We start from the raw sequence: 25867 nt of genomic DNA, 5'->3' as shown, positions 1-25867 counted from the left end.
AACAAAGACAGGGTCACTGTCAAACAGTAACAAAGACACAGACCCTGGTCACTGTCAAACAGTAACAAAGACATAGACCCTGGCCACTGTCAAACAGTAACAAAGACATAGACCCTGGCCACTGTCAAACAGTAACAAAGACACAGACCCTGGTCACTGTCAAACAGTAACAAAGACATAGACCCTGGCCACTGTCAAACAGTAACAAACACACAGACCCTGGCCACTGTCAAACAGTAACAAAGACACAGACCCTGGTCACTGTCAAACAGTAACAAAGACACAGACCCTGGTCACTGTCAAACAGTAACAAAGACACAGACCCTGGTCACTGTCAAACAGTAACAAAGACATAGACCCTGGTCACTGTCAAACAGTAACAAAGACAGGGTCACTGTCAAACAGTAACAAAGACACAGACCCTGGTCACTGTCAAACAGTAACAAAGACATCAGTAAAGGTGAAGCATCGGACATTACATATAACTACGTGTAACACTCCTGTCGTTTTGTGAAACATGAATATATTTGTTGACAACTGTGTTCATACTATCATGTGCATAGTCAAAATAATGTTCAATCTATCCCGAATTGTTAAAATGCTGCATACAGAAATCAAAATTTGAACTGGGTTGCTATGGATCGAGTTGGTTACAGCAGCTGTGGTTGTTATGGAGTTAGTTACAGCAGCTGTGGTTGCTATGGAGTTGTTTATAGCAGCTGTGGTTGCTATGGAGTTGGTTACAGCAGCTGTGGTTGCTATGGAGTTGTTTATAGCAGCTGTGGTTGCTATGGAGTTGGTTACAGCTGCTGTGGTTGCTATGGAGTTGGTAACAGTGGTTGCTAGGTAAACATATGTGTAGATACCTGAGAACCTCTGCTAAGTTGTCCACGTTCTCCGTGAGGTAAGGAACCATCCCCGTCTGTTTCATGTTGTGCCATACCTGATAGTAAAACATGGTCTCAATAAACGCTTGCTATTTAGATATAACTATCATCATGTAAAATCTCACTGCCTTTCAAACTTATATAATTTGTTGTCAATTACATGAAAAATCAGAATAATACAAATTTCTTTTATGTAATTTATATTTTACAGACTTGTAAGAAAATGTAATTCTGAGTTTCACAGAAATCTATTTTTGTGGTAATGCTTTTAATATGAAATGTCCTATAGTATTAGAACCGCAAGTAAAACAAGGAACTGTACAAATCCTGTCATTACCCAATGTAATTCACAATTTGTATAATTATGAAGAATCATAGTTTTTGAAATGAATAATTTTGGAAATAAACAATCATGTCACACGATTGACAATAGATAAAAGACTCGATTCTGTCAAGTGAAGATGTCACGAATTCTATACATAGAACCAGATACCTCCATTCTGATCCCAGACAATTGAGACACTACCTCAGATATGGGGTGATGGTTGTCAGCCATTGTGTGAAGATTCATAATAAAAAAAATCTTACTTGAGCAAGGATGTCACAAAATAAACTGAAGAAAAACAACTTATTTTTCTCTCCAAGTTGCCAAGACTCAAACACCAAAGTTCTCCTGGACCTGAAGTTGGTCCCAGAGTTACAAACACCTGTTGTTACCTTTGTAGGATGTTTCTTAGCCACACTTGTCAGACACTGGATACAGGACGTCATCAGGTCCAGTGGTGGAGGATTGAAACTAGCAAACCTGGACACGATAATAAACCAAATTAAAACACAAAAACCTGGACATGATAATAAACCAAATTAAAACACAAAAACCTGGACATGATAATAAACCAAATTAAAACACACACAGTACATTATGTTATGAGAAATGTTACAGAGTGCAAGTCAAAATGGTTGAGTCAGAAAATTAACCATCGAGGACCTTGTAATTCTGGTCACATCAGATTTAAAGGTCCAGCAATGCCTGCACGAAACTAAATTTCTGACTATTGCAAGTTTTCAGCATTTCTTAATTAAAGGAACATGAAAAATTTGTGTTCATGAAAAAACTGAAACTGTGCATTTTTAGCTCCACTAGCTACATCAACCATATCTACTACAGGTGCATTCCTTGTCACTGATAGTTCCACACCATTGTAATGGATTCCACCAGTTAACACAAAACCAGTGTGTATTTTACCTGTGTATAAGCTGATACAGGCATTCAATAACCTGATCCAGTTCCTCCATAGCTTTAGGGTAGGCTCCTAAGACTGCTCCGACCATCTCCACAATGAGAGTAACTCTGGAAACTTGCATGGGTGACACCATCCCTTCAAAGTATGAGAATAAACATCTACAGTTCTCCCTCGTCTATATGTCACCTTTGATGATGACCACCAAATTAAATTTAAGTTACTTGTTGTTATGATACTTTACTTTATGGACTCAGGAGGCGATATTCACTGTTGCGTTTAATGAACAGTACATCTATAATTACTAGTATCTTAAATTCTTTTGTGTAATAGAGGTTATTATTTTTCAATGCCTGTTTTACAGACTGAGCATGGGACACTTGGAGTACTGGAATAATGCTCTATCAAATGACCTTCTGATCAATTCAATCTAGTCCAGGTGGTAGGAAGTGACTAGTTCGTATCAGGGGTTACATACTCCTCCAGGAAATAACAAGTTTCCCAGGGGTAACAGCAAAGGTACCTAGGTACATTTGTTTAGTTATATTCTCTTGGTCCATCTAGCGAAGATCTATTGTCTGTTACAAACAACAAGGTCCCTGGGAGTTAGCAAGGTTATAATGTTAACAGTAGCCATTGTTATTGTATGTACCTGCGCCCAGTGAGACACAGTAGTCATTGTTATTGTATGTACCTGCGCCCAGTGAGACACAGTAGCCATTGTTATTGTATGTACCTGAGCCCAGTGAGACACAGTAGCCATTGTTATTGTATGTACCTGCGCCCAGTGAGACACAGTAGCCATTGTTATTGTATGTACCTGAGCCCAGTGAGACACAGTAGCCATTGTTATTGTATGTACCTGCGCCCAGTGAGACACAGTAGTCATTGTTATTGTATGTACCTGCGCCCAGTGAGACACAGTAGCCATTGTTATTGTATGTACCTGCGCCCAGTGAGACACAGTAGCCATTGTTATTGTATGTACCTGCGCCCAGTGAGACACAGTAGCCATTGTTATTGTATGTACCTGCGCCCAGTGAGACACAGTAGCCATTGTTATTGTATGTACCTGCGCCCAGTGAGACACAGTAGCCATTGTTATTGTATGTACCTGCGCCCAGTGAGACACAGTAGCCATTGTTATTGTATGTACCTGCGCCCAGTGAGACACAGTAGCCATTGTTATTGTACGTACCTGAGCCCAGTGAGACACAGTAGCCATTGTTATTGTACGTACCTGCGCCCAGTGAGACACAGTAGCCATTGTTATTGTATGTACCTGCGCCCAGTGAGACACAGTAGCCATTGTTATTGTATGTACCTGCGCCCAGTGAGACACAGTAGCCATTGTTATTGTATGTACCTGCGCCCAGCGAGATACAGTAGCCATTGTTATTGTATGTACCTGCGCCCAGTGAGATCTGTTGTAAGTTATTGTATGTACCTGTGCCCAGTGAGACACAGTAGCCATTGTTATTGTATGTACCTGTGCCCAGTGAGACACAGTAGCCATTGTTATTGTATGTACCTGCGCCCAGTGAGATCTGTTGTAAGTTATTGTATGTACCTGTGCCCAGTGAGACACAGTAGCCATTGTTATTGTATGTACCTGCGCCCAGTGAGACACAGTAGCCATTGTTATTGTATGTACCTGCGCCCAGTGAGATCTGTTGCAGCAGCATTTCTATCTCACATAGCAATAGCTCCCAGCCATTGTACTCTACATCCCATTGTATGATAGGGCTCTCACTGTCATCTCTCTTCCCTACAAAATAAAACATCTTGGTGACTCTGTGATCACATAAAACATTTTCCTACAGTAAACTTTCCCTACAACATCAAACATCTTGGTGACTCTGTGATCAGATAAAACATGTTCCTACAATCAACCTCTCCCCATCACATTAAACATCTTAATGACTGTGATCACATAAAACATGTTCCTACAGTAAACTATCCCTACAACATCAAACATCTTGGTGACTTTGTGATCAGATAAAACATATTCCTACAATCAACCTCTCCCCATCACACTAAACAACTTAGTGACTGTGATCAGATCAATTACAGTAAACCTGTAATAATATGCCATGGTTATTTCCTACACAGTTTATGGTCTCAGAGTTTCCTCTGTATGGTGCTCTAGTACACATCTAAATCAGTTTATTACTTGATTGGACCATTCTTCTATGTGATGCGACCATTTAAAAAATGTTGTATGGCACATTAATCTCTACAATGAAGACCTTACCTGCCATAGGCAAACACTGCCCGAGTGTTCCAGCATCTATCTTAAAACTGCCTGAAAAAAAAACAGCGAAAACCAATGATGAGTGTCAAACAGAAGGGAAATTTACCTCCATTCTAGTTTTCTCTGGAATAGATCTTAACAACCATAATTCTTACTTGCTTTCTCTTCTTAATAGAACACAATCTCTCCTTCCTTCTAGGATACATGGTTCTATCTTAATAAACCAAAATCTCTGATTTTAAGAAAATCTAGCTCTCTCGTTAATAAACCATAACACCACCTTCTCAGAAACCTAATTCCCTGATCATCTACAATTTGTTTGAATGCTTGATTTAAAAAAAATAACATTTCTTATAATCAAATATTTTACATTAAATTAAGGTATTCATTAATGGACAATGTTTATTTGTGATGAATTTCAGACAGAAGTAGCATTGATTATCTGTGTCAACATTAAACAGTCTGTACAGTAGGATACCTCCTGGGTAGGGGATTTTGTTTCGGGCTAGCTGCCATATGAGTGGGTCCTTGGTCTGATTAATGTCAGACACACTATTTCTGTCCAGGAACTCTGTGTAACATGGTAGCTTTCTCCAAAATTCTACAATCTACAATATAGAACACAAGGAAACTGTAAACCTTCCGTCAACCTAAGTATGAGGTTTTTAAAACAAACTAGAACTTTCTTCAAACACATCAGTGAATTTTATAGTAACTTTACCTGTAATATGCTTTCACTTTCAAATTGGTTCATATGTTAAGAGTCTGTCAATAATTGAGTAATCAATCAGTAATATGTAAGAGAACAAAATAAACAGCTTTAATACAAGTCTTAGAGTTTGTATTTATATCAAAAAAGGTAAACAGCTTTATTTAATGATACAGACAGAAAAAATGTGTATTCCTTCACTACATTCACAATTATGAACATTATTGATTTTAATCCAAATGGTTTCAAAAGTATTTAATTTTTTCTATTGGAAGTCTAAAATATGCTTACAAGACTTCATAGTAAAGCTGTATTAGTACATGTATGTATTGTCTAAATGAGATCAATAACTGTTCCTCACTATAGCTCCACTAATTACTTACCTTCCTAGCACTGTCCATACCCGAACAGGCTAACGAGGTACTTACCTTCCTAGCACTGTCCATACCCAAACAGGCTAACGAGGTACTTACCTTCCTAGCACTGTCCATACCCGAACAGGCCAACGAGGTACTTACCTTCCTAGTACTGTCCATACCCGAACACGCTAACGAGGTACTTACCTTCCTAGCACTGTCCATACCCGAACACGCTAACGAGGTACTGAGTCGTACCAGGCTACCAAAGTCCAAGGGGAACTTGAGACGTGAGGAATGGAATACACATCCCAAACCCTCCTCCAGGCCCTTTAACACGAAATAATAGCTTCAATTTCATAAACATTTAAAAATATCTGGACTTACGATGAGACTTTTGGACATAGATCAAGGCTGATAAAACTCATTCTAGGTCTATTAAACAATGAATTGTGTAAAAGATTAACAATGTTGACAATAAACAGAAGATTTACTGTATTAAAGTAAAAAGTTAATTAGTTAATTTCGAAACAGCAGATCATCTGCTTTGAAAATAAAAACAACATAAATAATTTACAATGAGAAAGAAAAACACCAGTGATAGATCGGTATACCTTGTTCCAGAAATCTTCTGCCACAAATTCTTGTTTCAACAGTTTACAAATATTTGCATATAGCACCTGTAATGAAAAAGGAACAGCTAATTACTAATATTTTATGTTTACTTAGGAGCCAAATAAAGAATGTGGTGGAAAAGAGTTAGTGGTAACAAATAGGGATATAAAAATATCGAACTCTTAAATTATGTCTTACTTACGGTGTATGATGATACAACCATTTTTGAGTTATTTATAAATATATAAGTTGTTTAATATGTGTATATACTTTATAAGCACCAATTCTAAAGAAAGTTGAACATGGTCAGAGTGAGTGAACATCCTTTAGATAAAGAGTTGGGTTAACTAGTGTCTACCTTGATTTCTCTCTCTCCCCCTAGAGACCCTTCATCAAATGCAGAGAGCAGATTCACCAGCATGTTATAGACTATGTAGTGGGCTACAGACGACACAAACTGAAAATATCAAACGTACATTTTACATGTTAGTACATTATACATGTTAGTACATTACATGTAAGTACATTTTACATGTTAGTACATTACATGTTAGTACATTTTACATGTCAGTACATTTTACATGTTAGTACATTACATGTTAGTACATTTTACATGTTAGTACATTACATGTTAGTACATTCTACCTGTTAGTACATTTTACATGTTAGTACATTTTACATGTTAGTACATTTTACATGTTACCACATTTTAAATGTAAGTACATTACATGTTTCTGGTAAGATTGGTTTTCAGCCAACACATGCATAATACAGACACTCGAGTTCTATATTTGACTCTGTAAACAATGACTCCATCATAACTATCATATTAAATCACTTTAATATAACATAATATATTGTAGCTAATACAATCATGATGGAATGATACAGTAATTGTAAAACAAAATCTGGTAGAGAAGGGTAAAACATTTTCAATTGATCAACTGAGAGAGGAATTTCAAAAATCAGTATCAAAATTTGATGCTTTAGAAACTCTTTTATCTTTCCAATAGACAATCAAAATTGCCATGGTCAGATGAATTTTCATGTATCACAGACCATAAGATTTTATGACATGGTCAAACAGCTACACAACTTACTGATGTTTTACTGGAGAACGGTTCAGTGTTGAGGATTTCATAGAGAACATCAAACACACGTAGGGCTAAAGCACTATTACCCATCTTCCTGGTGAGACTGTTATCCGTTACCGTGGGATACACCATACGTATGGCCACCCAGGAGAGTAGTAGAGGACCATGGGAAGGGTCTGACCCTAGGGTCTGGATCACCTCGTCCAGCCTCTGTAACAAGGATCAGATCTGATCAGTCTATAAACAAGTGTTTGGAATCGTCAGCAGTTCAATTATCAGACATTATTGATTCAGTTACTACCACTAGGAACTCTGTGAATGTGACTCCCGCCACATGATCTCAAGCATAATGAGGAAGCCTCTGTTTCATTACTAAGGAATTTAATTATCTTTCAAAACATTACTTTTTCTGCAACCAGTGTCAATACCAACAGAGAATCGTTTCTCTCATATGTAGAACTTCATTTTTGGAATGCTTTTCTTTTTAAAATCATTTCTACAGTTCATAAAATACACCAACTGTTGTTCCTCCCCCCACTAGCTTTAGAAAGCAAATATATATCATTCTCTATCATCTCTGTAATTGATAGGTTGTTTATGTAAACAATATGACGGTAAGCTACATGTTCATTTTAGATATCACTGTCAAGGACATTACATAGTGGTAAAGTGTAAAATCCAGACAAATTTAGTAAAAATAATTCTCAACAACTTGCAATGATAACATTAAGCTTTGTGTTTCTGTATGAAAAAAAAACACACTAAAAGTGCACATTTAGTCTGCCATTTTTTCAAAGCTTCCTGGGGTGAGCATTATAACCATTTCCGGTGTGGAGTCCGGAAAGAACAGAAAGTATGGATAGACTTAAGGTCCTATAAATAGTTAAGGTCATTTAAGGACGAATTATCATGCTGACCTTCCCAACACTACTACAAAACATATATACTGTATACAATCACAATCTATAAACTTATTAACTTCATTAGAGACTTTATAGTCCATTTCTAATTACCTTAAATGAACTGGGATCTTTGAGAATACAATGTCCATCAAAACTGTAAGACAAATTTTGCTGTGAGGTTAATACATTTTAGTATAGGGTCCAATAACATCTTGTCACAATTTAATAAATGCTGGCTTTACATTTTATATTGTTTATCTAGGTTTACACAGTCAAAATTAAAAATAACAGGAATTATCATTTGAAATAGGGATAATTTATGATTGTGAAACACTGAATATGATAAAGACAATTTGCTCAGATGAAATCTTACTATAGGAGTAATAGATATTTGTAGTGAGGACAATAAAGAATATTTTCTGTATGATTGTATCACTTGGTTGTAGTCTGTATTGGTAAGGACACTTCCTCCATGCTGTGACAGAGTTAACTCCCCTGACAGACCTACCTTCCAAGGTGGGTACAGCCATGTACCATCTCCAGGTCAAGGGCTTCTAGCAGTATCAACATCTCCAGGTGGCTGTGAAAAGGATTCATAAAGTTAATTCAAAACAAGCAAAGTTTATCAAGTTATGTTAGCATTATAACAGACAAACATCTACCTGGTAGGAGTACAACAATGTATAACAGAAGACTAAAACACAATACACACCCTATCCTCTTGTTACACAACACAATACACACCCTATCCTCTTGTTACACAACACAATACACACCCTATCCTCTTGTTACACAACACAATACACACCCTATCCTCTTGTTACACAACACAATACACACCCTATCCTCTTGTTACACAACACAATACACACCCTATCCTCTTGTTACACAACACAATACACACCCTATCCTCTTGTTACACAACACAATACACACCCTATCCTCTTGATAACACAACACAATACACACCCTATCCTCTTGATAACACAACACAATACACACCCTATCCTCTTGATACATGTTACACAACACAATACACACCCTATCCTCTTGTTACACAACACAATACACACCCTATCCTCTTGATAACACAACACAATACACACCCTATCCTCTTGTTACACAACACAATACACACCCTATCCTCTTGTTACACAACACAATACACACCCTATCCTCTTGATAACACAACACAATACACACCCTATCCTCTTGATAACACAACACAATACACACCCTATCCTCTTGATAACACAACACAATACACACCCTATCCTCTTGATAACACAACACAATACACACCCTATCCTCTTGATAACACAATACAATACACACCCTATCCTCTTGATAACACAACACAATACACACCCTATCCTCTTGATAACACAACACAATACACACCCTATCCTCTTGATAACACAACACAATACACACCCTATCCTCTTGATAACACAACACTATACACACCCTATCCTCTTGATAACACAACACAAGACACACCCTATCCTCTTGATAACACAACACAAGACACACCCTATCCTTTAGATACACAACACAATACACACCCTATCCTCTTGATAACACAACACAATACACACCCTATCCTCTTGATAACACAACACAATACACACCCTATCCTCTTGTTACACAACACAATACACACCCTATCCTCTTGATAACACAACACAATACACACCCTATCCTTTAGATACACAACACAATACACACCCTATCCTCTTGATAACAAAACACAATACACACCCTATCCTCTTGATAACACAACACAATACACACCCTATCCTCTTGATAACACAATACAATACACACCCTATCCTCTTGATAACACAACACAATACACACCCTATCCTCTTGATAACACAACACAATACACACCCTATCCTCTTGTTACACAACACAATACACACCCTATCCTCTTGAAAACACAACACAATACACACCCTATCCTTTAGATACACAACACAATACACACCCTATCCTCTTGATAACAAAACACAATACACACCCTATCCTCTTGATAACACAACACAATACACACCCTATCCTCTTGATAACACAACACAATACACACCCTATCCTCTTGATAACACAATACAATACACACCCTATCCTCTTGATAACACAACACAATACACACCCTATCCTCTTGATAACACAACACAATACACACCCTATCCTCTTGATAACACAACACAATACACACCCTATCCTCTTGTTACACAGCACAATACACACCCTATCCTTTAGATACACAACACAATACACACCCTATCCTCTTGTTACACAACACAATACACACCCTATCCTCTTGATAAAAGGTTCAGCTGGATCCTCCAGAATGTGCTTGTACTTTTGATGTCTGCCAAAACCATGTCGCTACAGAAAATCAAACTTCATTAATATGATCTATTTGGTTTTAATATTCTAATAGAAGTCATTAATTTACAAGCTTTTCACAGTCAGATCATAATTTATAGGGCCAGTTGAATTGGTCAGTGACTACAGCATAAGATCAAGGTACATGTATAAGTGTTATCCTTGCCGAAGTGTGCATGCTTGCTGTTACAGTTTTCATATTATAAACAAGTTGAACGTTAGGGCCTAACAGTTTCTGGCAAAGCTCTGGATTTATAAGGTGATTTATTTAGAGTTATGAATTAACTAAGTACTGATATATCATTTCAAGTTTTGTTTGATGTTAGTTGAGTCATTATACATTGTTTGGACCTGAATACGACAACTTGCTCAAGTGAGGTTGCATGTGTGCGGAACATGTGTGGCTCACGATCGACTCAGATAAATCCACTTAATTGCAGATAGATATACAATTTCAAGGATTTAAACATCAAAATAAGTATTAATTTCCTTGATTATTTGTTCAATATTTACTTCTTAAATGCTTTACATATCTAAGTACTAAATCATAATCCTACTGTCGACAGAAACGATTACAAATATCACATCACATTCATGACATCCATACATCGGACCGGCAAAAGCTTGTTCCTACCTAAATTGCACAGAGGATTTTTTCACTTGTCCATTTTTGAAAAAAAGTGTGCACTATACATGAATATTTAAGGTAATTTGAAGCCTGATCCAAGGTCTACACCCTATAAGATAGCTATATGCCATATTAAGTTGCTCTAGTACTACAGGGAAACTGAGATTAACATTAGTATGGACATAGACGATAAACAAAGACCCTACTGTTCCTTACTCGAGGTGAGACAATACAATCACATATGAACATTTCCTCACCTTAAACATTTCCACCAAGTTGATAGCCTGGTCAGTATTTATTTCCAAGTCCTTCAAAAATATCACCAGGATTTCTAATAACTCACACTGAAAAAAAATACAGGAGAATTTAAGAAATACATGTACTTAATATTTCAAATATTTTACAATGATTATATGTTTAATATGTTTAACAGATTTGTCTTGATAGTCTTACCACATGTGTTTTTGTTATTGAGAAAATTAGCTAATGACCAGAGTATGATAGTTCTCTACTGTTAAACTATGGTGATAGGAAATTATACTTAAGAATTATGACCCCATTCTGCCAAGATGCTTCTGACCTTTAGTAGAAGTATGTTTAACACGTCTCAGGTGTTGTTAAAGAGCTGTCTCACCATGTCTTGTTATAATAACAAAATATGTATAACTATATTTATCCTCCTTCCCTAGAGCATAACCATATTTATCCTCCTCCCCTACAACATAACCATATTTATCCTCCTCCCCTATAACATAACCATATCTATCCTCCTCCCCTAGTACATAACTATATTTATCCTCCTCCCCTAGTACATAACCATATTTATCCTCCTCCCCTAGTACATAACCATATTTATCCTCCTCCCCTAGACCATAACCATATCTATCCTCCTCCCCTAGTACATAACCATATTTATCCTCCTCCCCTAGTACATAACCATATTTATCCTCCTCCCCTAGAACATAACCATATTTATCCTCCTCCCCTAGAACATAACCATATCTATCCTCCTCCCCTAGTACATAACCATATTTATCCTCCTCCCCTAGAACATAACCATATTTATCCTCCTCCCCTAGAACATAACCATATTTATCCTCCTCCCCTAGAACATAACCATATTTATCCTCCTCCCCTAGTTCATAACCATATTTATCCTCCTCCCCTAGTTCATAACCATATTTATCCTCCTCCCCTAGTACATAACCATATTTATCCTCCTCCCCTAGAACATAACCATATTTATCCTCCTCCCCTAGTACATAACCATATTTATCCTCCTCCCCTAGAACATAACCATATTTATCCTCCTCCCCTATAACATAACCATATTTATCCTCCTCCCCTAGAACATAACCATATTTATCCTCCTCCCCTAGTACATAACCATATCTATCCTCCTCCCCTAGTACATAACCATATTTATCCTCCTCCCCTACAACATAACCATCCTCCTCCCCTAGTACATAACCATATTTATCCTCCTCCCCTAGAACATAACCATATTTATCCTCCTCCCCTAGTACATAACCATCCTCCTCCCCTAGAACATAACCATATTTATCCTCCTCCCCTAGTACATAACCATATTTATCCTCCTCCCCTAGTACATAACCATATGTATCCTCCTCCCCTAGAACATAACCATCCTCCTCCCCTAGTACATAACCATATTTATCCTCCTCCCCTAGAACATAACCATATTTATCCTCCTCCCCTAGAACATAACCATATCTATCCTCCTCCCCTAGTACATAACCATATTTATCCTCCTCCCCTACAACATAACTATATTTATCCTCCTCCCCTAGAACATAACCATATCTATCCTCCTCCCCTAGTACATAACCATATTTATCCTCCTCCCCTAGAACATAACCATATCTATCCTCCTCCCCTAGAACATAACCATATTTATCCTCCTCCCCTAGAACATAACCATATTTATCCTCCTCCCCTAGAACATAACCATATTTATCCTCCTCCCCTAGAACATAACCATATTTATCCTCCTCCCCTAGAACATAACCATATCTATCCTCCTCCCCTAGAACATAACCATATCTATCCTCCTCCCCTAGTACATAACCATATTTATCCTCCTCCCCTAGAACATAACCATATTTATCCTCCTCCCCTAGAACATAACCATATTTATCCTCCTCCCCTACAATATAACCATATTTATCCTCCTCCCCTAGAACATAACCATATCTATCCTCCTCCCCTAGAACATAACCATATTTATCCTCCTCCCCTACAACATAACCATATTTATCCTCCTCCCCTAGAACATAACCATATCTATCCTCCTCCCCTAGAACATAACTATATTTATCCTCCTCCCCTAGAACATAACCATATGTATCCTCCTCCCCTAGAACATAACCATCCTCCTCCCCTAGAACATAACCATATTTATCCTCCTCCCCTAGAACATAACCATATTTATCCTCCTCCCCTAGAACATAACCATATTTATCCTCCTCCCCTACAACATAACCATATTTATCCTCCTCCCCTAGAACATAACCATATTTATCCTCCTCCCCTAGAACAATGTATTAAAGTTTAGGGAGGACTTATTTATGAACAAGTTTTAGCTTCCAATTTTGTTCTGAACAAATGAAGAAGGGAAAATTCCTTGTGGATAAATAAAGTTTTTGAATTACAACAGAAAGGTGAGTCTGTCTCCTGTATTTACTGATCTTGGTTACTGACCTGCTCCAGTAGGTTCTGGTGAGCCCATACATGTGCCTGTCTCTCAGTCTGGAATACAAAATCATTGTCACATGACTACATACATCTAAAAGTGATTTACTCCCGTCAGACTGGATAGATTAGTGGTTCTCCCATACATCACAGGGTTATCCGACGGTTGTTAGGGAAAAGATAAATCGATCTTACACAGGGTTATCCGACGGTTGCTAGGGAAAAGATAAATCGATCTTACACAGGGTTATCCGACGGTTGCTAGGGAAAAGATAAATCGATCTTACACAGGGTTATCCGACGGTTGCTAGGGAAAAGATAAATCGATCTTACACAGGGTTATCCGACGGTTGCTAGGGAAAAGATAAATCGATCTTACACAGGGTTATCCGACGGTTGCTAGGGAAAAGATAAATCCATCTTACACAGGGTTATCCGGCGGTTGTTAGGGAAAAGATAAATCGATCTTACACGGGGTTATCCGGCGGTTGTTAGGGAAAAGATAAATCGATCTTACACAGGGTTATCCGGCGGTTGTAAGGGAAAAGATAAATCGATCTTACACGGGGTTATCCGGCGATTGTTAGAAAAAAGATAAATCGATCTTACACAGGGTTATCCCGCGGTTACTAGGGAAAAGATAAATCGATCTTACACAGGGTTATCCGGCGGTTGCTAGGGAAAAGATAAATCGATCTTACACAGGGTTATCCCGCGGTTGTTAGGGAAAAGATAAATCTATCTTACACGGGGTAGGTAAAGACAGCTGGCACACGCTTTATGACGCTGGTCACAATAACGTAACGTCATCATTTTACGTTGAGTAACCAAGTCGTCAATGATGACGTCATCAATTCTGACGCACATTCCAAGGAGCATTGAAGATGGCATGATAAAAAAACTTTTTAAAAAAACTTACGTTTGGTTGCAAGTTTGTGAGAAAAATAATCAATGACGGGTCTGTTCCGCGAACAAGGATATCTCCACCCTCGTGTAATAGTTTGGCTGGCCAGCACTCGGCAAGCCTCATGTGCTGACTGGCCAAACTCTTACACTCGGGTTGAGAGATCCCTGTCCACGGAACAGACCCATGATAGATTCTATTAATCTCTCTACCCTACAGTATAACTTACCATCATTGTTTGTCTACCCTACAGTATAACTTACCATCATTGTTCCGTTTGTCTACCCTACAGTATAACTTACCATCATTGTTCCGTTTGTCTACCCTACAGTATAACTTACCATCATTGTTCCGTTTGTCTACCCTACAGTATAACTTACCATCATTGTTCCGTTTGTCTCCCATGTAGGCAATTGTTCCTTGATACAGCCTTTAAACTGATCCAATATCTACAGAAAAAACAGAACAGTGAAAAGATTTTTCTGAAGGGAATACAACACATGCACCAGTAGTTAGCCAGATAGTTACTGATCAATATCCTACATCTATATAATGGTAGACAGCCAGATAGTTACTGGTCAGCGTTGATCTTAGCCTCATACTGTAGACAATACCCTACATCTATATAATGGTAGACAGCCAGATAGTTACTGGTCAATACCCTACATCTATATAATGGTAGACAGCCAGATAGTTACTGGTCAATACCCTACATCTATATAATGGTAGACAGCCAGATAGTTACTGGTCAATACCCTACATCTATATAATGGTAGACAGCCAGATAGTTACTGGTCAATACCCTACATCTATATAATGGTAGACAGCCAGATAGTTACTGGTCAATACCCTACATCTATATAATGGTAGACAGCCAGATAGTTACTGGTCAATACCCTACATCTATATAATGGTAGACAGCCAGATAGTTACTGGACAATACCCTACATCTATATAATGGTAGACAGCCAGATAGTTACTGGACAATATCCTACATCTATATAATGGTAGACAGCCAGATAGTTACTGATCAATACCCTACATCTATATAATGGTAGACAGCCAGATAGTTACTGGACAATATCCTACATCTATATAATGGTAGACAGCCAGATAGTTACTGGTCAATACCCTACATCTATATAATGGTAGACAGCCAGATAGTTACTGATCAATACCCTACATCTATATAATGGTAGACAGCCAGATAGTTACTGGTCAGCGTTGATCTTAGCCTCATACTGTAGACAATACCCTACATCTATATAATGGTAGACAGCCAGATAGTTACTGGTCAATACCCTACATCTATATAATGGTAGACAGCCAGATAGTTACTGGTCAATACCCTACATCTATATAATGGTAGACAGCCAGATAGTTACTGGTCAATACCCTACATCTATATAATGGTAGACAGCCAGATAGTTACTGGTCAATACCCTACATCTATATAATGGTAGACAGCCAGATAGTTACTGGTCAATACCCTACATCTATATAATGGTAGACAGCCAGATAGTTACTGGTCAATACCCTACATCTATATAATGGTAGACAGCCAGATAGTTACTGGACAATACCCTACATCTATATAATGGTAGACAGCCAGATAGTTACTGGACAATATCCTACATCTATATAATGGTAGACAGCCAGATAGTTACTGATCAATACCCTACATCTATATAATGGTAGACAGCCAGATAGTTACTGGACAATATCCTACATCTATATAATGGTAGACAGCCAGATAGTTACTGGTCAATACCCTACATCTATATAATGGTAGACAGCCAGATAGTTACTGATCAATACCCTACATCTATATAATGGTAGACAGCCAGATAGTTACTGGTCAATACCCTACATCTATATAATGGTAGACAGCCAGATAGTTACTGGTCAATACCCTACATCTATATAATGGGAGACAGCCAGTATTTTCAGTGTCGTCATCAGTTATGCAAAATCTGTTCCCATTCCCTAAGAATGTTTCTAATCAAATTTGGTTTAAATCAATTCATAAGTTTATGACTAGTAGCAATTTAAAGGAATTTCTCTCTATTTCCCCCCATTGGGCCAAGCCCCTCTGACCCCATGGGGGTCAGTGTCACCATTTATGCAAAATACGTTCCCCTTTCCCAAAGGATCTTTCTGACCAACATTTAGTATTTCATGACCAGTAGCGATTGGAAGCAAATGTTGACAGACGGACGGACAGACACCATGGCATAAATGATAGGCAGAGCAAAAATGCACAGAAATGCATGAAAGTGTACAAAAAGAGAGAGGTGGAATTTTCCATTTTTTGGGAACAGCCTTATACCTATACAGTGACAGATGTTCTATAAGGTGTAGCTTTACCTGTATGATATACCTATACAGTGACAGATGTTCTATAAGGTGTAGCTTTACCTGTATGATATACCTATACAGTGACAGATGTTCTATAAGGTGTAGCTTTACCTGTATGATATACCTATACAGTGACAGATGTTCTATAAGGTGTAGCTTTACCTGTATGATATACCTATACAGTGACAGATGTTCTATAAGGTGTAGCTTTACCTGTATGATATACCTATACAGTGACAGATGTTCTATAAGGTGTAGCTTTACCTGTATGATATACCTATACAGTGACAGATGTTCTATAAGGTGTAGCTTTACCTGTATGATATACCTATACAGTGACAGATGTTCTATAAGGTGTAGCTTTACCTGTATGATATACCTATACAGTGACAGATGTTCTATAAGGTGTAGCTTTACCTGTATGATATACCTATACAGTGACAGATGTTCTATAAGGTGTAGCTTTACCTGTATGATATACCTATACAGTGACAGATGTTCTATAAGGTGTAGCTTTACCTGTATGATATACCTATACAGTGACAGATGTTCTATAAGGTGTAGCTTTACCTGTATGATATACCTATACAGTGACAGATGTTCTATAAGGTGTAGCTTTACCTGTATGATATACCTATACAGTGACAGATGTTCTATAAGGTGTAGCTTTACCTTCTCCATGATATTTCCATCAGTTGTCAACCTTCTCATGAACTGTTCTAGCTCATCCTGAAACATTAAATGTATTCATGATGTGTAAAAGTGTTTGATTCCATGTTTTAAACCAATTAGCTTTAAAGTCAGAATCAATTTGTTACAAAATATCAAACAACCAAGTAGTCTGGGATCCAAAGTGCAGTGAAAATATAAGTTGTATTAGTTTGATTAATTTTGCAGTGAAAATGTAAGTTTTTCGTTTTTGACCAATCAGAGCGAACCTTTGTATTCACCTCACTGAAACTTGCCGATTTTTTCAATCAAAGCGAAGATAGATAAATGGGCTATTTTGCTATATTTCCAAAAGATTTGGTTAGTTTTTGACAGAATAGTCACTTGACATTAGCTTTTCAAGCAAAGATTCTCCGATAACAGCAGAACACGCTTAAATTGCGTTGATCAATCCTTTCGAAATGGCCCCATCAAGTTGACGTAGAATTACGTCACAAAGAGATGATGACTCCCAAAGTTTTTGAAATTATTAATTTTCAAATGTTTTTTTAATTTTGTTTTTAAGCATATCAAATGCAATAAAAAGAAAATTGAATGTTTATTCGTTGAATATAACATATATTCACTCGTATGACAGAATATTTCAATATATTGCAAAGCAGTCACGAAAATATTGATACTCTGTCATACCCGTGAAATTTATGTTATATTCAATGGGAAACCATTCAATATCTTCTATTTATTTACTATCTATTTTAACCCAAAATTGATATCATTTATCCATTAGATACAGTTGTTGCTGGTTGCTATGCCTTCTGCTGGTTGCTATGACTACCTTGTAGGGATGGTCATCATCCTGCCAGAAGTTAATCACGACCTTGACACACTGTAGCAAGTAAAGCCTCTCTGTGAAGTAATAGTCGCGGATCTTGTACACCAGGGCCTGTGTGTGACGCTCATTGTTGAGGATGTGCTGAGAAAACAAGGACTTATGATTAACAAATTGTACATATACTAGGACATATTTTTCAAATGACCAGCTAATGACGTTGATTGTTACCGACATTTTATTCTAAGACCTTATTCTTAGACCTTCATCTGAGGACAGGAGAGCTGATATTATACCAGTGGGATCAGACCTTCACCTGAGGACACGGGAACTGATATTCTACCAGTGGGATCAGACCTTCAACTGAGGACAGGAGAGCTGATATTCTACCAGTGGGATCAGACCTTCACCTTAGGACAGGGGATCTGATATTCTACCAGTGGGATCAGACCTTCACCTTAGGACACAGGATCTGATATTCTACCAGTGGGATCAGACCTTCACCTTAGGACACGGGATCTGATATTCTACCAGTGGGATCAGACCTTCATCTGAGGACACAGGAACTGATATTCTACCAGTAGGATCAGACCTTCATCTGAGGACAGGAACTGATATTTTACCAGTGGGATCAGACCTTCACCTTAGGACAGGGGATCTGATATTCTACCAGTGGGATCAGACCTTCACCTTAGGACACGGGATCTGATATTCTACCAGTGGGATCAGACCTTCATCTGAGGACACAGGAACTGATATTCTACCAGTGGGATCAGACCTTCATCTGAGGACACAGGAACTGATATTCTACCAGTGGGATCAGACCTTCATCTGAGGATACAGGAACTGATATTCTACCAGTGGGATCAGACCTTCATCTGAGGACAGGGGAACTGATATTCTACCAGTGGGATCAGACCTTCACCTGAGGACACAGGAACTGATATTCTACCAGTGGGATCAGACCTTCACCTGAGGACAGGGGAACTGATATTCTACCAGTGGGATCAGACCTTCACCTGAGGACACGAGAACTGATATTCTACCAGTGGGACCAGACCTTCAACTGAGGACAGGGGAACTGATATTCTACCAGTGGGATCAGACCTTCACCTGAGGACACAGGAACTGATATTCTACCAGTGGGATCAGACCTTCACCTGAGGACATGGGAACTGATATTCTACCAGTGGGACAGGAACCTTTACCTGAGGACATGGGAACTGATATTCTACCAGTGGGATCAGACCTTCACCTGAGGACAGGGGAACTGATATTCTACCAGTGGGATCAGACCTTCACCGGAGGACACAGGAACTGATATTCTACCAGTGGGATCAGACCTTCATCTGAGGACATGGGAACTGATATTCTACCAGTGGGACCAGACCTTTACCTGAGGACATGGGAACTGATATTCTACCAGTGGGATCAGACCTTCACTTGAGGACAGGGGAACTGATATTCTACCAGTGGGATCAGACCTTCACCTGAGAACATGGGAACTGATATTCTACCAGTGAGATCAGACCTTCAACTGAGGACACGGGAACTGATATTCTACCAGTGGGACCAGACCTTCACCTGAGGACACGGGAACTGATATTCTACCAGTGGGATCAGACCTTCACCTGAGGACAGGGGAACTGATATTCTACCAGTGGGATCAGACCTTCAACTGAGAACAAGGGATCTGATATTCTACCAGTGGGATCAGACCTTCAACTGAGAACAAGGGAACAGATATTCTACCAGTGGGATCAGACCTTCACATGAGGACACAGGAACTGATATTCTACCAGTGGGATCAGACCTTCACCTGAGGACAGGGGAACTGATATTCTACCAGTGGGATCAGACCTTCACCTGAGGACACGGGAACTGATATTCTACCAGTGGGACCAGACCTTTACCTGAGGACAGGGGAACTGATATTCTACCAGTGGGATCAGACCTTCACCTGAGGACACAGGAGCTGATATTCTACCAGTGGGACCAGACCTTTATCTGAGGACAGGGGAACTGATATTCTACCAGTGGGATCAGACCTTCACCTTAGGACACAGGAACTGATATTCTACCAGTGGGATCAGACCTTCACCTGAGGACAGGGGAACTGATATTCTACCAGTGGGATCAGACCTTCACATGAGGACACAGGAACTGATATTCTACCAGTGGGATCAGACCTTCACATGAGGACACAGGAACTGATATTCTACCAGTGGGATCAGACCTTCACCTGAGGACACAGGAGCTGATATTCTACCAGTGGGATCAGACCTTCACGTGAGGACACAGGAACTGATATTCTACCAGTGGGATCAGACCTTCACCTGAGGACATGGGATCTGATATTCAACCAGTGGGATCAGACCTTCACCTTAGGACAGGGGATCTGATATTCTACCAGTGGGATCAGACCACCTGAGGACAGGGGATCTGATATTCTACCAGTGGGATCAGACCACCTGAGGACATGGGAACTGATATTATACCAGTGGGATCAGACCTTCACCTTAGGACACAGGAACTGATATTCTACCAGTGAGATCAGACCTTCACCTGAGGACATGGGAACTGATATTCTACCAGTGGGATCAGACCTTCACCTGAGGACACAGGAACTGATATTATACCAGTGGGATCAGACCTTCACCTGAGGACAGGGGAACTGATATTATACCAGTGGAATCAGACCTTCAACTGAGAACAAGGGAACTGATATTCTACCAGTGGGATCAGACCATTCTACCAGTGGGACCAGACCTTCACCTGAGGACACGGGAACTGATATTCTACCAGTGGGATCAGACCTTCACCTGAGGACAGGGGAACTGATATTCTACCAGTGGGATCAGACCTTCACCTGAGGACACAGGAACTGATATTCTACCAGTGGGATCAGACCTTCACCTGAGGACACAGGAACTGATATTCTACCAGTGGGATCAGACCTTCACCTGAGGACATTGGAACTGATATTCTACCAGTGGGATCAGACCTTCAACTGAGAACAAGGGATCTGATATTCTACCAGTGGGATCAGACCTTCAACTGAGAACAAGGGAACAGATATTCTACCAGTGGGATCAGACCTTCACATGAGGACACAGGAACTGATATTCTACCAGTGGGATCAGACCTTCACCTGAGGACAGGGGAACTGATATTCTACCAGTGGGATCAGACCTTCACCTGAGGACACGGGAACTGATATTCTACCAGTGGGACCAGACCTTTACCTGAGGACAGGGGAACTGATATTCTACCAGTGGGATCAGACCTTCACCTGAGGACACAGGAGCTGATATTCTACCAGTGGGACCAGACCTTTACCTGAGGACAGGGGAACTGATATTCTACCAGTGGGATCAGACCTTCACCTGAGGACACAGGAACTGATATTCTACCAGTGGGATCAGACCTTCACCTGAGGACAGGGGAACTGATATTCTACCAGTGGGATCAGACCTTCACATGAGGACACAGGAACTGATATTCTACCAGTGGGATCAGACCTTCACATGAGGACACAGGAACTGATATTCTACCAGTGGGATCAGACCTTCACCTGAGGACACAGGAGCTGATATTCTACCAGTGGGATCAGACCTTCACTTGAGGACACAGGAACTGATATTCTACCAGTGGGATCAGACCTTCACCTGAGGACATGGGATCTGATATTCAACCAGTGGGATCAGACCTTCACCTTAGGACAGGGGATCTGATATTCTACCAGTGGGATCAGACCACCTGAGGACAGGGGATCTGATATTCTACCAGTGGGATCAGACCACCTGAGGACATGGGAACTGATATTATACCAGTGGGATCAGACCTTCACCTTAGGACACAGGAACTGATATTCTACCAGTGAGATCAGACCTTCACCTGAGGACATGGGAACTGATATTCTACCAGTGGGATCAGACCTTCACCTGAGGACACAGGAACTGACATTATACCAGTGGGATCAGACCTTCACCTGAGGACACAGGAACTGATATTCTACCAGTGGGATCAGACCTTCACCTGAGGACATGGGAACTGATATTCTACCAGTGAGACCAGACCTTCACCTGAGGACAGGGGAACTGATATTCTACCAGTGGGATCAGACCTTCAACTGAGGACACAGGAACTGATATTCTACCAGTGGGATCAGACCTTCACCTGAGGACAGGGGAACTGATATTCTACCAGTGAGATCAGACCTTCACCTGAGGACACGGGAACTGATATTCTACCAGTGGGACCAGACCTTCACCTGAGGACACAGGAACTGATATTCTACCAGTGGGATCAGACCTTCACCTGAGGACACGGGAACTGATATTCTACCAGTGGGATCAGACCTTCAACTGAGAACAAGGGAACTGATATTCTACCAGTGGGATCAGACCATTCTACCAGTGGGATCAGACCTTCACCTGAGGACACGGGAACTGATATTCTACCAGTGGGATCAGACCTTCACCTGAGGACAGGAGAGCTGATATTCTACCAGTGGGATCAGACCTTCACCTGAGGACACCGGAGCTGATATTCTACCAGTGGGATCAGACCATTCTACCAGTGGGATCAGACCATTCTACCAGTGGGATCAGACCTTCACCTGAGGACATGGGAGCATATCATATATATATTAAAACAAACCGGACATCCACAACTTACCTGAAGATTTTTCTGTGATCCTCTGTAATCATTAGACAGAAAAGAACTGAAGAGTTCCCAGCTTTGTAACTCTTCAACTCCCTAAAACACAAACTTATATAATCACGCAACTAAATCAAAACCACCTCAAATCTTATTAAATACAGGTTGTTTCAACAATCTAATATAGCTTATCAACATTACTTTGAAGAAATAATATGTTTTCTACTGAATAACGTCTAAATTTGAAACGGTCACAAATTTATCATAAATCCCACTATTGTACCATCTAATTATCATTTCAATTATCTGTTACTTTTTATATACATGTATACCATCTAATTATAATTCCAATCATATGTTATTTTGTATCTATAATAACATTATGTATACCATCTAATTACAATTTCAATTATCTGTAACTTTGTATATATAATAACAATATGTATACCTGGACAGGAAGCTATCTTACTCAACATAAACATGTATAATAAGATTCCTACCAAAAACTGGCTGATCTTTTGTACCAGGTCCTTATGGAGCTTAGACAACTTTTTCCCTTTGAGTTGTTCTCCTGCTACCATTCTATGTACAAAATAAAATGGTGAAACACAAAATAAGGAATTAGAATGTCATCACATTAAAAACGAAAGGTACTGCAGTGAAAAATATCACTTTTTCTGATTTGACCAATCAGAACACTGCTTACAAACCACAATGGGGAAAATAACATTTGCATATAGCTCTCCGTCATGTTTTATGACGTCATAATGCAAGATAGAATACATAACGTCATGGTTTTGCGTACATTTGTGAGCCGTTGACAGGGGACCAAAATGAATTCTAGTAGAGATTGAGCTGCCTTGGTAATTTTTGCTATAAAATGTAATAAACTGAATATCTAACAGTATCTTCAGTAATACCATATATTTTTCACTCATGAGGCTAATAAAGATATAAAAATATTAGCCCCATTTGTGAAATATATTTGGTATTATACTAAAGACACTGTTAGATATCCTCTATATATTTCAGCTATACATGAATTGCCAATTGTCACATAAATGAAAACCAAAATGATAATAATCATAATGTACTTTTCATTTTCTTTCAATTTTAATTGAAGCAAAAATCAAGACATATAATATCCAATCTGTCAATAACCAAAATGGAGTACTCCAGTCAACATGTTAGTGTTGTGGTAATATATAGATCACATGTAACAGTACTTAATATTATTGCTGATAGGAAATTTAATCTGTTGAAGAATGATATACTTACACTGGTTTTTTATAAAATGATAAACCATCTAGTATCTTTTTTCCATTTCTGGTCAGTTCTCTGGATACCAATTCCTTGAAATGTAATTCAAATAATTATCTGAAACCTGCAGGTGAAAGTATTATACACAGAATATACACATTCACAACAACTTATCTTAACATAGTATGTATGTATCACTTACTGGAAATGACCATATACTGAGTGGAGCCAGTAAAACATATTTCAGCAATATAATCATGACATACTACTTTTGTCGGAATAGTCAGCAAAAATGTCAACCAGATAACCAACTCTGACTAACCAAATAGTAACCGTATGAATATAACCAGCCATTAGTGTTGAACCCTTACTCTAGATCTGCTGTAGGATGTCAAAAATATCATACAGTACTAGTACTGTACCCCATTGGTTCACTTCCTGTTTGATCATACAACACAAAATACAACTACACACTGAGACAGATATGATTGGTAATTAATTTCATTCAGGTTTACCATATAGTATATACTTCCAGAAAATAAACTACAAAACTAACAGATGAAAGGCGTAAACAAATGTACCAAATGTAACGGAAAAATACATTCTTTACAAACCTCATTCATTCATATGATGGACGGATAGATGTAACCATTGTGTAAGCGTGTAGACATTAAGATTGAAACAGGAGAAAGAGGCTTTTGTTGTACAAGACACTAAAAGTGGTTATCGGATACTTTAAATGCTAACCGGATAATGTTAATGCTCTCAGGAAGTACCAACCAAACTGAATATCTGGTAACTATAGTCCTGACACTACATATATATATATATACCACCCCAAATGTAATAACATATATATATAGTAGCTATAAGGTTACGTTATCCTAATTCAAATAGTCTCAATAAAAATCAAGTTTTTAGTTAATCTCTATCAGTATCAGTTTGCCTTTTATTTGTGATGGCATGCATCATGTCAGTAACATACAAAAATGAAATTACATTGATTTTTTGTGTGGAAATATTAGAGTGGATGTCAACATATGTATGCTATTATTATTGTAATGGAATTACACTCGTAATACTGTAGCATTATCGATATCTAGTAAATTCTTCTGGGCCAAACTTGTTCAGAACCTCAAAAAATAAAGCACATTCGTCACCTATGTTTCTTATACCTAAACCATACCTTCGGACGCAGGACTCCTGTTCCATTTATAAGCTGCCATAGCGATCTATTACCAAAGCTGAAATGATATAGATCAAAATACATATATGTAGGTAGCAATGCTCAAGCAAAGGGCAGGTAATATAACTCGTATCAATATCTTAGAAACGCTTTAAAACATGTACCCCAATTATAGGGTTTAGTATCCGGGGGATTTAACTGTCTTTG

The 25867-nt window shown here is 38.8% G+C and overlaps 1 protein-coding gene across 1 annotated transcript; it reads right to left on the bottom strand.

Annotated features, from left to right (window-relative positions):
- Positions 1 to 676: 676 nt before the first annotated feature.
- Positions 677 to 25753, bottom strand: LOC117320615 (nucleoporin NUP188 homolog). Its single transcript, XM_033875175.1, has 23 exons — positions 25661 to 25753; positions 24493 to 24566; positions 23715 to 23796; positions 23233 to 23313; positions 18559 to 18696; positions 17727 to 17783; positions 15077 to 15145; positions 13802 to 13849; positions 11338 to 11424; positions 10376 to 10452; positions 8567 to 8638; positions 8170 to 8212; positions 7163 to 7366; positions 6421 to 6519; positions 6062 to 6127; positions 5655 to 5777; positions 4861 to 4990; positions 4383 to 4433; positions 3783 to 3896; positions 3537 to 3617; positions 2134 to 2266; positions 1605 to 1692; positions 677 to 943 (listed from the first exon to the last, which is right to left on the bottom strand). Exons 1-23 carry the CDS (start codon positions 25742 to 25744, stop codon positions 677 to 679), a joined length of 2268 nt encoding a protein of 755 aa, XP_033731066.1. The 5' UTR covers positions 25745 to 25753.
- Positions 25754 to 25867: the final 114 nt, after the last annotated feature.

The sequence above is a fragment of the Pecten maximus genome, unplaced genomic scaffold, assembly GCF_902652985.1.
Source record: "Pecten maximus unplaced genomic scaffold, xPecMax1.1, whole genome shotgun sequence".
NCBI classification, from domain to species: Eukaryota; Metazoa; Mollusca; class Bivalvia; order Pectinida; family Pectinidae; genus Pecten; species Pecten maximus.
The sequence above is the reverse complement of the archived record's forward strand: the minus strand, read 5'-3'. Positions and strand labels throughout refer to the sequence as shown.

Coding starts and splice junctions, on each gene's coding strand:
- LOC117320615 (XM_033875175.1), bottom strand. CDS start 25,744: ATGTATTTTGATCTATATCATTTCAGCTTTGGTAATAGATCGCTATGG. Junction 15,146..17,726: donor ATGGAAATATCATGGAGAAG/GTAAAGCTACAC, acceptor TTTTTTCTGTAG/ATATTGGATCAGTTTAAAGG. Junction 3,897..4,382: donor GCAGTGTTTGCCTATGGCAG/GTAAGGTCTTCA, acceptor TTTATTTTGTAG/GGAAGAGAGATGACAGTGAG.